The sequence below is a fragment of the Triturus cristatus genome, chromosome 4_1 (genome assembly GCF_964204655.1).
Source record: "Triturus cristatus chromosome 4_1, aTriCri1.1, whole genome shotgun sequence".
Lineage (NCBI taxonomy): Eukaryota > Metazoa > Chordata > Amphibia > Caudata > Salamandridae > Triturus > Triturus cristatus.
Genome location: NC_140585.1, coordinates 1,149,848,203 through 1,149,864,368, shown reverse-complemented (window position 1 = coordinate 1,149,864,368; position 16,166 = coordinate 1,149,848,203). Strand labels below are relative to the sequence as shown.

General features: G+C 52.2%; 1 protein-coding gene across 1 annotated transcript in view; it reads left to right on the top strand.

Moving 5' to 3' along the window:
• The first annotated feature begins 11,666 nt into the window (after positions 1-11,666).
• LOC146856229 (uncharacterized) overlaps positions 11,667-16,166 on the top strand; it is a 28,551-nt gene continuing 24,051 nt past the window's right edge. Inside the window, exon 1 of the mRNA XM_085654291.1 lies at positions 11,667-14,274. Within this exon, the coding sequence (XP_085510417.1) occupies positions 11,806-14,274 (2,469 nt within the window). The 5' untranslated portion in view covers positions 11,667-11,805. The remainder of the gene's footprint in view (positions 14,275-16,166) is intronic.

The following is a 16,166-nucleotide window of genomic DNA, read 5'->3' as shown; positions in this document are numbered from 1 at the left end:
AGGAATAGGATCCCATATGGCACCACTCCACCGCATTAACTGGGTCAGAGCGATCCCCATACCACCATTCGTTCAATATCAGGAGTTGCGAGGCAACATAGTAGGACTGGACATCCGAGGCGGCCAGCCCACCACAATATGTAGACTGAAAACACGTCCGTAACGCTACTCTAGGTGCCCTTCCTGCCCAAAGAAACTGTCCCAGAACTGAATTAACCTGGCGGAACCAAGAGGGACTAACGGGAAAGGGATAATTCTGTAGCTGGTAGCGTAAACGCGATAACGAGACCATTTTAAAGATGGCTGACCGGCCTGGAAGAGAAAGGCGCACCCAAACCGATACAACAAAACGCTCCCAGGACACCCCAGACGAATCAGACAGAAAAACCCCCAGGTACTTCATACCTACCGCAGTAACCTGCACCGCAGAGGCCCAGGTACCCAATTCCACCTGACGCCCCAGTGTCCACAGCACGGACTTATTCGCGTTCATAAATAGACCAGAAGTTTCCCTGAATATTTCCATAATCCGCAGCAATCTGGGGCCCATCCTATTGACGTCGGTCAAAAAGAAGAGGAAGTTGTCCGCATAAAGCGCGATCCGATTGTCCCTGTGCCCATTCGAAGCCCGCCACTTGTGCATCGATCTGCACCCAAGCCGCCAAGGGCTCCATCGCGAGGGCGAAAAGAAATGGCAACAGCGGGCATCCCTGACGGGTGCCCCGCCCAATAGGAAAAGTGAAGGAGGCAGCTCCCACAATCCGGACCGACGCCATGATACGTGTATAAAGTAGTTTTAAATAGGCCAAGAAACGTGGGCCCATATTCAAATTATCCAAAAGCGCAAAGAGATAAGTCCAACTAAGGGAATCAGGAGCCCTATCCATATCCGCCAACAGGTGAGCCGCTGGCACATCCAGTCTCCGAATCGTGTCTATAGCAATATGTGCCCGCTGAATATTGTGCCGTGTCGCCCGTTGAGGCATAAAACCAGCCTGGTCCGGGTGGACCAGCGAGGTGATATGGGAGCGAAGGCGAGTGGCCAAGGCCTTGGCCAAAATCTTGGCCTCAATATTCAGCAGCGAAATGGGATGGTATGAAGAAGGTTGGTCCAGAGGACAGCCAGGCTTTTGGAACATGACCACCACCAGTCCCACGGAAGGCACCCACGCTCCCTCCACTCCACCACCCGAAGGAGATAGGGTCCCAGTTTCGAGAAATATCTCCTAAAGAACTTACAGGGAAATCCGTTGGGCCCTGGGGCCTTCCCAGAGTAAGTTCCCCTAATGCAGTGCCCAATTCCTCCACTGTGAGCGGGAGATCCAGTTCTGCCCGAGCCTCATTAGAGAGAGTCCGGGGCAGAAGATCCAAAATAAAACAGCATACCATGTCCTCCGGCAGGGACTCCCGTGGGGTATATAAATCAGCATAGTAGTGCGCAAAGCTCTCCGCAATGGCTGAGGGATCACCCAAAATCCCCCCATCTGACCCCAAAAGCCCAGAGAGAACCAGGAGACATGTGGCCCCCTGACACAGACGATGGAGTAATTTACTGGACTTATCGCCTCATTGTTAGATCCTGCTACGGGACACCAGCTATGCCAATCGAGCCTCATCCAACAATAAATCAGCGTGCATTTGTCTCGCCATTAGAAATTGCCGGCACGCCAGGGCTCCCCCTTCCTCTCTTCCAGCGCATTCCACTTCCAGAATATGGGCCTCCAAGCGCACTAAGGACTCCTTCTTAGACAGACGTGCCGTGGAGCAATAGGATATGTCCATTCCCTGAATAGTAGACTTCAGCGCTTCCCACAGTGGTTCAGCGGTCGCCACCGAGCCTACATTAAGATCCAGAAATTGATCAATGGCCTGTCCCAAATGATCCCTATACTGGTCATCTTGCAGATGCCAGGGGGAGAGACGCCAATGAAAGGGTGGCCTCACGGGGCCAAACCGTAGCATGAGCGCAACTGGGGAGTGGTCTAACAGACCCCTAGGAAGGATCTCCACCTCCGTCACTCTCCCAGCCACTGCAGACAGTACAAAGATATAGTCCAACCGTGAGAACGATTCATGTACAGAAGAGAAATATGTATAACCCTGCTCCTCCGTATGCTGCAGTCACCAGGAGTCCACCCAGCCCAGACCCAACACCAAGGAAGATAATTTAGTTGTTTGGCCAGCAGCCGGCTCCCCCCCCCTCCCCCCCCCCCCCCATCGCCATCTGTCCCTAGCCCCATCCATCACATCATTCCAGTCACCACCAACAGCTATCACCCCATCCGGGACATCCGCCCACAAAGTCATAATGCATTCAGCCAATGTCCAGGACAGGGGGGAGGGGCGTATACACTACCCAGTACCACACGTTCCTTATAGAGATACCCTTGAATAAAGACATACCTCCCCTGCATGTCTGCCCACGTCTTGGAATGAACATATGGGACCCTGTGATGGATATGAATGGCCACCCCTCGTGAGCCCCTCGTGAACCCAGAGTGGAAAACTTGGAAATACCCATACCTCAGCAAGCAAAGAGCCTTGGTCCCCAACAAATGCGTCTCCTGTAGCATAAGAACATCAGCCTGATAATGCTTAGCTTGGTGAAGGATGGCCCCCCTCTTCACTTTATCCAGCGCCCCCCTGACATTCCAACTCACTATCCTAAGGGCCCCGGCAATAGGCCGTGGGCTAACCACAGGGGCAGACATTTAGAGAAGTAATAAACGCAATGAGCAGGACCTGTGGTAACATGTAAAGAAACAGCAGCACATAGCAGCAATATGACAGTGCAGTGAAATCAAAGCAATCCCTCAAAACGTAGCACTTAGAGCAGAAAACATCTGAAGACCAGTTTAAAGACCTGCTGGAGCATGATGAAAGGCGAACAAGGAACAAAAACACCCCCAAAAGCCCCCCCCCACCCTAATACCTCAAAACCACTGAAGTATCTGTCGCTGTGAAGGCGGCATGGAGGCCCCCGGCCCACCTCCACCAATGGATCCCCAAAAGCCCACCCATGAAACTCGGGCTGCCCCCCGGACCGCAGGAGCCGACGGGGAATATTAGCTCGAACATAGGCTTCAACAGCTGCCAGAACGGATATGTATGTATGCTCGCCCACCGGGAAAGTTCTGAAGAAGTTACGAGGCCGGTGCCCCGAGCAGGGCACCGAGGCCGATCTACTGGCATCGCTATGGGACTGCGAGCGGCATCTGGATCTTGAACGCCTGCTCCCCTTGACTTTAGGTTTAGGTGGCTTGCGGGTGGATTCACTCGTTGAAGAGTCGGACTCCAGTCTTGGTGGTGTATGTGAACGCACCCTTACTGTTTCATCTGTCCATTGGAAGACGTCCTCCAGGGAATCAAAAAACAATGTGCATGACTGGTAGACCACCCTCATCTTAGCAGGATTCAGGTGGGCGAACAGCAGCTTCAAGTCATGCAGGCGGGCCTTCGCCGCCATAAAGGATTATTGCTTCTGCTGAACCAGGCGAGTGACGTCTGGAAATATAAGGATACGAGCATTGTCAAAATGCAATGGTTCCTTAAGGTGGGACCGTTTCAGGATAGCGTCCCGGTCGTGATAATTGGGGATTTTCGCTATGACAGGTCGTGGTTTGGTTCCCGGTGGCGGTTTCTGCATGAGGGCCCGATGTGCCCTCTCAATGATAAAGCAACTAGACATAGATTCTGGGGGAAGCCAACTAACGATCCACTTGGTCAGGAACTGTTCCATATCCCCCCCTCACAGCCCTCCGGGAACCCCACAAAGCGCAGATTACTTCTCCGTGCCCTCCTCTCTGCATCTTCAACACAAGATGTCAGGCCCCTAGTGAGGGTCTCCAACGACGCTACTTCTTTTGCAATGTACTGACCAAGTCCTCCAGACCAGAGACCCTGTTTTCAGCCACTGTAATGCACTCCGTAGCATTGCGCAGGTCCTGGCGAAGGAGTACGACCTCAGAACCTACCTCCCCTATTTTGGTTTCAAGGACCGTTCGGGACTGCGTAATTGCCGCCATAAGGGCTGCATTGTCCGGAACTCCTCCCTGTGCACCCTCCTGTTCCACAGCCGAGGCCCCGGTCCAGTAAAGCGGTCCATGGTGCTTTGCTTCGCCGAGCCCCAGCGTGTTTATCCCTGGTCATGTTGGTGCTAGGACTCCAAAATCAGTGAGGTCACCCGCTATCTTGGCTAAGCCAGACACGCAGGCCGGACAGATCAGTTCAGGCCAGGGTACACAGCAGCTACACCCACACAAGTCCACCCAACGTGGGCACGCAGCAGTAAGACGGCTCGTAAAGGGAAGGAACCGGGTAACCCCTCCCTGAGCAAGCTAGGAGGTGGTATGCCCGACCTGGGTGTCGTACCCACCAGACGTGCGTTGCGATGCAGTTCTGCAAAACTCCCCCGCTGCCTATCCTCTTGGACCGCCTCGAATGGAACCTCCATGCCACAGTATACACAACACAGATGAGAGTGAGGCCCCAACAAGTCCAACCCGACGCAGGAGGGGCACATCACCACCACACTGGACTAGACCCCAAGTCAACTAATCGTGCGACCCCAACCGGGCCACACAGGATGTCGCATGAGCCCCCACACACTCACTCCACTCGCGACATGACCTGGTCGCCGAATCAGTGCGGGAAGGAGGAAAGCACATGAGGGGAGAAGAAATCCATGGCCCCAACTGCGCAGGACTAAGTGGGCCACCATGCAGCACCCAAAGCCACTCACACCCCCCCTGTGCGCACGTGGCCCGGAATGACCGCCGAGAGTACACCAGCACAGGTGACGGGGGGATTGCAGGACACAGCACAAAGCCGGGAGCCCCCAGCACAGAAGCCAGTCGAGACGCTAATAGTCACCCCTGGAATGCGTCACTGCACAGCTCCACCACTCTCTCACCTTCCGCGCGTGGCCCGATCCGACCACCGAAGCAGGGACTGGGCAACAAGGACGGGGTCCACATGCATCCCCAGGACACGCTGGCCAGGAGCCCCACAGAAGCGACGGACCCCTCGAGGCCCGAGGGAGGCCAATCCCAGTGAGGATGCAAGGGGAGAGGGGGAGGGTTCTCTGCAGACTCACCGGGCCACCTCACCCCCTCTGTAACGGCACATCAGCACTGCGCTTTCCTCCACTCCACAGCAGACAGGGGCCCACAGCCGGGGCTTGATGTCGGCATCAAAGGGCAGGGCCGCGCCCGGCTCCAGTCACCTCCGCGTCCGGCCCAGCCCAGCCCACGCCGCTCTGCCTCAGGCTCGCCCACACGGCCCATCAGCCACGCACCTCAACAGAACGGGCTAGAATGCACACAGGACCGGCCGATGACACCGCCGTCGTGTACCCGCGGCACTCAGCACCGCTTCACGAAGTTTCCACAGCAGCTCAAATTGCCGAAGCAGGAGAAATGCAGGATTTTGGTGACGGGCTCAGCGGAGTTCGCCTGCAATGCGACCGCCATGATGGCTCGCTAGATCACACCCCCTGGAGGTAGCATATTTCCCCAGAAAAATGTATTTCGCTGTTAGCAGCTTCCCTGAACTCCGTCAGTATTAACAAGCGACTGACCTGCTTAGCCGGGTCTGGGTGCTTAAGCTGTTCGTCATCCAAGACCTTAATACAGTCCTCTATGCGAGTAATTGTACTCCTCAGTGACCTGAGTATCCCAGCATGCTTGGCAATGCACTCCCCCCTTATGTACGCTTTGAATGCCTCCCACACAGTTGAGCAAGTACTGACAAATCCCACATTTAGGTCAAAATAATTCATAATAGACTTCCGGATCTCTGCTGAGAATACTGTATCATTCAAAGCCTGTCCCGGGAACCTCCACTGTCTTTCACTATCCTCTGGTCTGGGAAGTCGGATGTGCATGATGACCGGTGAGTGATAGGAATACGTTCTACGTAAATGGGTCATAGATCAAAACCAGCGGGGCATTGTGTGTGAGACCAGCCAATAGTCTAAATGCGTCCAAGTGTCGTGAGGGGCCGAATAATGAGTGTATGCCGCATCGATGGGAAATCGCGTGCGCCATATGTCCACTAGACCAATAGAGTCACAAATATCACCAAGCACCCTACTGGCTCGGGGTTTTGTGGTGGGGAAATCTGCTGTGCTATCAATTTCCGGCTGCATAAGAATGTTAATAACCCCCCTAAGCATATGTAATCAGCACCCAAGGGAAGCAGCAGGGTGTGCAAAGAGTGCAAAAAAATCAGGGTCATTTACATTCGGCGCATCAATACACATTAAAGCGATGTTATAACCCATAAGCTTCCCTGTTACCAAAGTAAAACGACCTGCTCTATCAGTGTGCACATTATATAGTTGGAAGTGCAGCCGTTTGTGTATAAGTGTGGCAGATCCCCTGGAATAAGTGCTATAGTTCGCAAAGTAGCAGTGCACCCCCCACGTAGCGGCAAACGTTGTAGAGACAGTGGGGGATAAATGTGTCTCCTGTAAAAAAAACAATATCAGCCTTGTGGCGCTGAAGATAGTTTAACACATGCTTCCCTTTCCTAGTATTGTTCAAACTCCGCACATTCCAAGTAAGAAAGTTATTGTCAGAGACAGTGGAAAGCCTGCCCGCCGACATCACAATTGGTCAGAGTTACAAGGAACGTGAATGTGTCAGTATGAGCACGTGGAACATCATGGCAAACGAGTTGTGTCAGCAACAAATGATACCATATAACTAAAGAAACCCCATTCCCCCACCCACCCACCCATCCCCTCATTCTCGAACTAGGGGAAATCCCAAAACCCCATAACATTTCAAAGTAAAGAACACTTTTAGCAAGTGTAAGCATAGCAAATATGTGCGAACGCACAGGGGCCGTGGCAACGCCTCGCCTTGTCCAAGGAAATCTTTAAACATGCAATAAAAAGAGTTCAGAATAGCCAGAGCACAGAGTCCAATTTCTGAACTATCTTGAAGAGGACAAACAGGAGAAAACGAAAACTAATACACTCAATACTTATCGACGTTCTGCAATGGTACAGTCTTTCAGCTCGCTGAAAACAGCTCCATACTGTAGCCAGAGTTCAGCAATGAGGGCGGACGTTCCGGTTTAGGCAATTTCCTTGGCGGCCCAGCTTTTGTTCGGAATCTGAGGAGTTCTGGGGCCTACGCAGGGGTTTCAAAAATCCGTGACCTGCCCTCCACATCCACTTTCAGTCGCACAGGGTACAGCATTCCATATTTTAGTTCGGCCTTGCGTAGCCTGGCTTTGATCGGTGCAAATTTTAAGCAGGCATCCTATACCAGCACGGTGAAGTCCGGGTACAAGGAGATGGAAGAGCCCTGCCAGTCCAGTGACCCACGTTCCTGTGACATCCGCAATGCAGTGTCTCTCTCTTTAAAGTTCAGAAGCCGTGCCATTATAGGGCTAGGCAGATAGCCAGGGTTGGGCCGCGGACCGAGGGATCTGAGCGCCCTTTCGACAACAAAGGTAGCAGTAAAGGACTCCCGACCAAATAAGTCAACTAAAAGGCCTTCAACAAACCCATCTAATCGTTCCGTATTTGTGGATTCAGGCACTCCCATGATACGAAAATTGTTACGTCTCCCCCTAGCTTCAAGGTCCTCATTCTTTATGGCAATAGTCTTCAATAGGCCCTCCATCCTCTCCAATTGTTTAGTAGCCTGGGCCGGGCCATCCTCCAAGTCTGTAATTCTGCCCTCAGCTGTGTCAAGTTTTTTGTCGTGCTGATCTAGTCTGGCCCCCATTTTATTGAGATGCTTATTGAGTGCGTCAAAGCGAGTGTCCAGGGCACGAAAGCCCCCCTTGAGTTCTGCCATTAGTGCCTCATTTCCCCCCTGCGCGTGGGGCTGCGGTGGGGCAGTAGTCTGATATCCGCCCTCCGCCATTGTGTTAGTCGTTGAGTCAGTGCCTCCGCCTGCCTTTTCAAAAGTGAGTTTCTGCTGTTTCGGATCTCCCTTGCCTATGGACTTGGGAGGAAGCTGCAAGGGGCAGTGTTGCGATGGACCTGGAGCAGCTCGGTCTGGCCGTCTCGCAAGTGTCCTGGCAAGGATCAGTTCATTTACCAAGACAGCAATCCACCTGATGTACCTTGCGCCTCCTCCAGATGCTGTAGCCCCCAATGTGGACGTACGGGCGATGCCAGCATAGACCACCTGGCTATCTCCACCACTAGTTGAGAATCACCTCACAACCATGGCTTCACAGAGCGGGGGCTCGCCTCCAAACAGTCATAGGAACGTTTGCAATCAGGCACACAAACAATATGACACACTTATTGCCTCCTGGCTGTCCCACGCTGTCCAGTAATGGCAAAAGGGGCGCTGTGTTAGATTAGGTCCTGGTGGGAGCAAAGTCTATCAAGCGAGGGGGACGCCCCTCAGTCTGGCCCACTTAGAACGTGGAAAGTCTCTGAGAGGGGGCGCAGTGTGTCCCGTGCCGCGGGGAAGATAAGCGGGCTTACCCTCTGCCAATCAGGGAGCCCGCGATGTTCAAAAGTTCCCCAAGGTGCCCGAAGCCATGGAGGCACAACAAGCCTGCAGTGCGCGTCTCACTGGCGATGCTCGCTGCCAGGTCGTCAATGCGCCAAAATCATGGGAAGCTCCCCCCATATCTCCCGCCGGTGCATGAGCCGTAATTGAGGCCGCAGCTCGGTGACAGCACACAGGCCACAGCACACAGACAACATGGGCACGCTTATTGTCTCCTGGCTGTCCCACGCTGTCCAGTAATGGCGAAAGGGGCGCTGTGTTAGATTAGGCACTACAATGTGGAAAGTCTCTGTGAGGGGGCGCAGTGTGTCCCATGCCACAGGGAAGATATGCGGGCTTACCCTCTGCCAATCGGGGAGCCCATGATGTTCAAAAGTGCCCCGTGGTGCCCGAAGCCGTGAAGGGACAACAAGCCTGAAGTGCGCGTCTCACTGCCGATCCTCGCTGCCAGGTCATTGACGCGTCGCAATCATGGGAAGCGCCGCCCCTGCTTCCTGCTGGTGCACAAGCCGTAATTGAGGCCGCGGCTTGGTGGCAGTACGCAGGCCACAGCACGCACCTCGATGGCGAAGCAGCTCACTACCTCCGACTGATGGCAGAGAGGTATCGTTACGATCCAGGTGCCTCGTAGAGGCCAGTTGCACCTACACCGTGCTGGATTTCGGCATGTGGACTCCGGGATGGCTGTATGTTCCGAGGAGTACGGCGGAGCTCCGAATCTACGCAGCAATCTTGGTCTGTGGTTTGGCCACGCCCCCTTAATTAAGGTCAAATGAGGGAGTTGGAATAAGCAAAGCGAAAATCGAAGAAAAATGAAGTATAAGGGGATGTAGTTCATGAAATATAGATTGTGATGAGTTCAAAAATCAACAGATGAGGACTTGATGAAGGGTTTTATAATTATATGCACAAATGCATAAACATGTAGTTGAAACAAAGAGATTATGTTGGAGGTACTGTGGTTATGCTAACATTAGCTAATGCAGACCTTGTTTTCAAAATGGTTAGTGGTATCTGCAGCCATATTTCTGCATGTAATTCTTTTTGTTTCTGTCTTACCCTGTGCCCAGACTATTCTTGCAGAAGCAATTTTGCAAACCATATTTTTCTTAACATAACGTCACTTTCCCAAGTACAGAATAATATTTCTTTACTTTGGAATCCTGTAGCACGCTGTTCCCCTGAAAGTGAACTTTACAGCCCTCGCCTGTCAGGACCATGGTGTGATTTCTGATAAGAAGCTGTCACTGCATATAGAGTGGCCAATTCCGATTCCGGTCGGAAGGGCTCCTTCTGACCGATTCGGATCATGTTGGCCGGATTTCTTTCTGACGAGCCATTCCGATGAGCTCGGTCGGAAAGGAATCCGACACGGATTTCCGGATTGCGGATGACAGGCTCGGCGAGCCCGTCCGCCGTCCGGAAATCTCCCAGTACTCCCCCGGCCGCCTCTTTGCGACCAAGGGAGTACAATGGCAACTTTTCACTGCCTTTTCGTGACGGTTTTTCCTGCACGAAAAGGCAGTCGGAAACTGTCTTTGGGGGCCCCCAGCAGGGCCCCCAAGGGTGCGAGGCTGCCAAATGGCAATCTGGGGGCACCTATGGTGCCCTCCTGTGGATCCCTGCACCCGGTGGCAGGCACCTTGGGGTGTCGCCCACAGGGTGCAGGGATGAACTGCACCCCTGCTTTCAAGGATGCAGGCATGCATTCTGCTCGGAATGCATGCCTGCATTGTCTTGTATACGAGTGCGGCCGAACCCTGTTCGGTCGCATCGTACTAGCAGGGCCGTAACCGACGACAGCAGGTCAGTCGGTTACGGCTCCTGACCGATGTCGGACGGACCTGAGTCTGTCCGACATCGGAATCGGCCCCTAAGTAGCGACATTTGTAGTAGCAATTTAGGTGTCTAAAGAGCATCATTGATAGGCACTGCATTATGTGAATCTGTGGGAGAGTGCTGAATAAAGTGATTTAAGAAACTGTACTTATTTCTTTAGCCTGATTGGTTCAAACCATGTGACTCGTGCACAAATTTATTGAATGTTTGACTTCATTGTAAAACGCAAAAGAAGTCCCTTCCTAGGGATTTTACACTCGTTCTCCTTTGGCTGTTCGGAGGCAGCACCATGTATGTCTGACCTCTGATTCATAACTTGATTTATTAGGTCTCGCCTGACCCAGTGCATGCGCTGGTCTGGCGAGACTTTTTGAGAGGGCTCCAAAAAGTGCTACCAGGCCAGCATAGAGCTACAGTGCATGTGCGCGGGCGCCGCGCTTGACCGCTATTACTTTCACTTTCGCGGCCGGACGGCCGCTTTGATGTTTGATTGCATTTGCGATCACTTTCGCGGCCGCTTGGCATAGCCAATAGGTCTCGCTTTTGGGACCTTATAAGTATTTAGTTATGCAACTGTTGCATGGCTAAACACTTATAAGGTCCCAAAGGCGAGACCTATTGGCTATGCCAATGCTTGTTTCTTTGAAGCTGAACTATGCCTGTTCTGCTTATTCATTTCTTGCACTTTATTTTAAGCGTCATGCTAGCATATGCTTTACATAACTAATTGACTTCTAACCATTTATTTTGACCTGTGTGCTGATTTAAATCTTTGATAACCCTTCATGGTGTCATTTTGATATTGGTCTCGTTTTCATTGTAGATCCTAATGTGAAATACAGTTTGCATTTAAATGTAATTGACAAGATCCAGTTGAGGATTAATACCGCTGGGCTCCGTCAGAAGCACTTCAAAATTGGCTTAATAGGCAGGGTAAAAAAAAGCGCTATCAGAGGCCTGGGGCACCCGGTTATCCACTCTCGGCTGGGATGATTGTGTACATACAACATCCCCCGGAAGAGGCTTCTGCGCTACAATGGATTGCATTGTGTATACGCCCTTACGGCCCTTCTCCGGCCCGCCACTGAGACTTCGTTGTATACAAGCGGTGCGGTAGAGTGGGGATATATAGAATATACACTAAGTAAGAGTCTCTTCCCGACTCCTTCGGGGATGCAGTGAACAAAGTGCACTGTGGGGGACACGCCCCTAGTTTCCATCGCGCGCCCCTATCCGGCTTCGACGCACGCACATCAGCAGAACCCTTCTGTCCACCTTAAGCGTCTCGGGCCGCGCGGCGCGTCTCTCGGCTCCACCTTAAGCGCTCGCGCCGCCCGCCACAGCCTGTCCTCTCGGCTGCTGGTGCCCAGGGATGGGCGCGTGGAGGGTGCGCGCGGGCAGGCGGCGCGTGCAGCGCTAGAGGCAGCGGCTCGCGCTCCCGCCCGGTTGTGTCTACTCTCTGCACGGGCCGCGTAGCGCCATGGCCGGCCCCGCTCCTCTGTCCGCCGCCTCCCCCGGTTCCCCCACCGGCCCCCGGCCGCGCTACGAGGAGTGGATTCTAGAGACCATCGACTCTCTTCGTTCGCGGAAAGCACGGCCGGACCTGGAGCGCATCTGCCGGATGGTGCGACGCCGGCACGGGCCAGAGCCTGAACGCACCCGCCAGGAGCTGGAGCGCATGGTGCAGCGACGGGCCGTGCTGCGGGTTAGCTACAAGGGCAGCATTTCTTATCGCAACGCGGCCCGCTTGCAGCCGCCTCGCCGTGCCCGGGGAGGGGGCAAGGCGGGAGCGCCGGATGGGGTGGCAGGGGGAGGGAGCTCTCCTAAGCAAGAAGTGCAGGGACTGGGGAGCCCAACACAGGAGCAGGAGGATGGAGGGAATCCCAAACAGGGGCAAGAGGAAGTGGGGAGCCCCAAGGACACGAAAATAAGGGTACAAGAGGAAGAAAGTTACAAACATAGCAACTTTGGGGTGCTCGGCGGTGGGAGTCCGAAAGAGGTCAAGTTTGGAGGACTTGGTGGTTGGAACCCAATTGATGACAGCCGTGGGATGCTAGGAGCGGGCCCAAAGGACGGGACTTTTGGTGGGTTGGGGGACGGGACGCCCAAGGACGGGTTGTCTTGGGTGCACGGGAGCCCCAAGGATGGGACCTGTGGAATGCTGGGGATGGGGAGCCCAAAAGGCCCCCTATTTGGGATGCAGGGGTTTGGGTCCCCAAAGGATGTGCTTTTTGGGGGGAAGGGGTCTGGGAGCCCAAAGGATGGGAAGCCGGGGGAAGGGATCCCAAAGGGAGCGTCTTCGTGGGTACAGGACCCGGAGAGCCCAAAGGAAGTGAGGTTTGGGGAGCAGGGGTGTTTGGAACCCAAAAATGGGAAGTTGGGGGGACGGAGCCCCAACGAAGAGAAGCTTTGGATGCAGGCAGAATTGAACCCCAGGGAAGTGGCATCTGGAATACAGGGGGGGTGGTGCCCCAAGGATGGGAGACTAGGGAGCATCAAGGATGGGAAGTTTGGGGTGCTGGGAGGACGGAGTCCAAAGGAAGTAGTTTCTGGGATGCAGCGGGAATTGATACCCAAGGATGGGACGCTTGGGGTGCAAGTGCGAGCGACCTCCAAGGACACAGTGTCTGGGGTGGTGAGGGAAGTGGGTCCTCGGGATGGGCATCTTGGGGTGCAGGGACGCAGGAGCCCCAACAGTGGCAGTCTTGGAGTGCAGGGAGACTCGGGGCTCAGGAATTGGAAGCTTGGAGTGTTGGAGGCAACAACCCCCAAAGATGGGAAGGTTTTAGTGGGGGAGGGGCGGATTACCAAAGAAGTAATGTTGGGGAGCAAGGATGGGGTGCGTTGGGGACAGGTGGAAGTGAACACCAAGGAAGGGAGGTTTGGGGACCCGGTGGAGGTGGCGTTTGGGGTTCAGGACAGACTTGGGATGTTTGGAGAGGACAGGTGTGTGATCCAGGAGAAAGCTGGCATGTTGGGGGAACTTGGAGTGCAGGACAAGCATGTACTGCGAGAGGGGATACATGGAATACTGGACAATCGGAGTCTTGGGTTGCAGGGAACACTTGGAATATTGGAGGAGGGGAGCCCCAAGAACCTGAGTTGTGGAATGCAGGGGGATGGGATTTCCAAGGAAGTGGATCTGTGGGAGGCACGCCCCAGGCAGATGGGGAGCCTCAGCTCTGAGCTTCAAGGCAAGGGAAGCAGCAAACATATGGAGAAGGGGATTGCAGGTTTTGTAGGGAGGGGAAGCCGCAACGAGCTGGAGAAAGGGAGGCCTAAAGAGATGAGCAAGGATAGTGCCAGACAGGTGACTAAAGGGTTGATGAGCACTGAACCAGGTGTTAGAAATGAAAATGGGTTCATAGAGGAATGCCAGGACTTACTAGCAAAAGGTAGCCCTAGACTGACCCCCAGGGTTGAGCATGCAGAGGAAAGTTCTGAGTGTCAGGATAGTATGCTTGGAGAAAATACACCACATTGTCATGGAGAGTTGAAGGTACCCAAGGAGGGGGCTCCAGGGTTACCTAAGCATGGGTCCCCTGCATCTCCAGATGATAAGAACTTGGAGGTCACTGGTGGGCAGGTGAAAAACCTTCGGCGAGTTAAGCGCAGTACAATGGGACCAGAGGAAGAAGAACCACCAGTAAAAAAGTTGCGTACTGAAAGCCCAGAGCCTGGTGGGGAACGGAGCAGGAGGAGCCTTGGAGCAGCATCCATCACGGAAGTACCACTAGCGCCCACCACACGCAGTGGAAGCAGACGACCTCTCAACAGTGCACCTGCCCCACGAGTCGAGCGCCTCACTCGTGCCCGTGGGCGTTGGCAGCAAGAAGAAGAAGAGCGGGTGCGCCCACAGCGGAGCCGAAGCCGGCCCGATAGGAATGCTGGACGTTCTCAAGAGTCTCCTGGAAGTTCCTCCCAGGGTGGTAGAGCCACCCGGAGCAAGGTGAGTGGTTCTGGGGTGTGATATGGTAAATTCATCATGTGTGATTGATGGTCTTGGTTGATAAAACGTTTTTATTTCATTGTAGCATTTAATTCAGAGCTTCCAGAGAGATCGGACTGGATGTTCAAGCTCCTGTCTTTTTTTTCTCACTGTTTTTAAACTATGTACTGCTATACTTAACATGACACACCAAGCTCTGTAGCTGGTTTTGTTTATCTTTCTTTTTATCCTGGATGAGGATCAAGATTGTTGGCCCATTTATGGCTTGGGGTCGAATTTTAGAAGCAGCAAATTAAAAACGTTTGCTTTTCCAATCATGGTTATAAAGTGCTCCTTGTTTCACTGAGGTGTTTCAGCCATGTCCTCAAACCACTACGTTGGCTCAGAGCAACTTATCTTTCTCTTGGAACTTGTCTCCAAAGATTGATCCTGATCCCAGGGATGATTAAGTAAAAATCGAAAAGTACTGGGTTGGATAAAACTTTGCTTGAATGAGAAGTCTGGTTACAGCTGTGTACTTGAGTAGAAAACTATAGTTACCACAAATGTTTGTTGCTAATTTGCTGGGAGAAGCATTAAATGTGTAAATATGGAATTCAACGAAAGCCACTTCAGCCTTCACTCTTGGACCGTCTGGGTCAGCTAAAAGGAAGGTATGTAAGGCTTCAACTTGACCACCTTGCTAAGATACCTCCTTGTTTGGCCTTATCCTGGTTCACCTGAGGTTGCCAACATTTTTCTTCTTCCACAAACACATTTTTACTTCCTTTCCTACTGGTACTGAAATGTCGGGACACATGTTAAAAGCAGATCATTGCCAAAGAAATGCAGGGGGTCCAGTACATTCTTATTTACGTCAGTCCTTGCTCTACCGGCTCCTCTTCCCTGTAGGTCAGTACGTAGCATTTTTGATCAGAAGCCGATGAGACCCATGTAGCCAGCTCTAGGCATAGGCGATCCCCTGGATAGACCTGCGCTTATGAAGTCCGCCATTTTACACCGCATCTTGGCGGATTTTGCATCTGGCGTCCAAAAAATGACTCTACTGTAACAATATTGTATTACTGGCAAGAAAATAAGGCATTGGTAGAATGATGGCAGAACATCATTGTTTAGTAAACTTTTGTCTGCATATTCACTCTCTGTCCAATGTTGGAGAGAAAGTGTAACTTTTGAGTCTGTGACTTATCAAGATGTACCCTAAAACAATTATTATAACAATGGGGGCAGAACTCACAGAAATAGTTCTTGCTGTAAGGTGGCAAACCTTGATCCACCCGGCTCACTTTTTCACACGTTTGATTTGTGAATTCTTTATAATAGAGTATGAAGCTAGGTGGCTTTGTGTGGCAAATTTTCCCACCACAGTGCAAAATGAGCTGCTACTCGTGTGCACATAGTTTTGCAGAGACAGCCTTATCTACCCCTTAGTACTGAATCAATATGGAAGGCTACTTCGCAGAATGCTTGTTGGGGATCAGCAGTATTAAGAAAGCGCTTAGTAAATCTCCCCAAAATGAGTTAGTAAAAAAGTAATTAAACAAAGTTTCAATAAGAACAAAATGACAAAGAACTATCGCTTCAAATATATATTGTTTCAAAGTAACCAGATCCGGATCTTCTTCAGCTTCCTCATGCAAATATCAGGCAGTTTGCTCACATGCATCCGAGAAACTAAATACAGTGCATGTATATGAGATTACACCCTCCTATGAGTTGTACAGTTTCTTTTCATATTTTAATGGAAACCCATTCACTGAAATACCAGTTAGTGATTTCTCAATGCCCAGCAGAGAAAAATAAGTGTAACTGTAAAAAAAAATATGGATTTTTCCTTCAAGAACACACTTTTTGGGATCCATTTTACAGTAGTCATATAATCATCCACAATA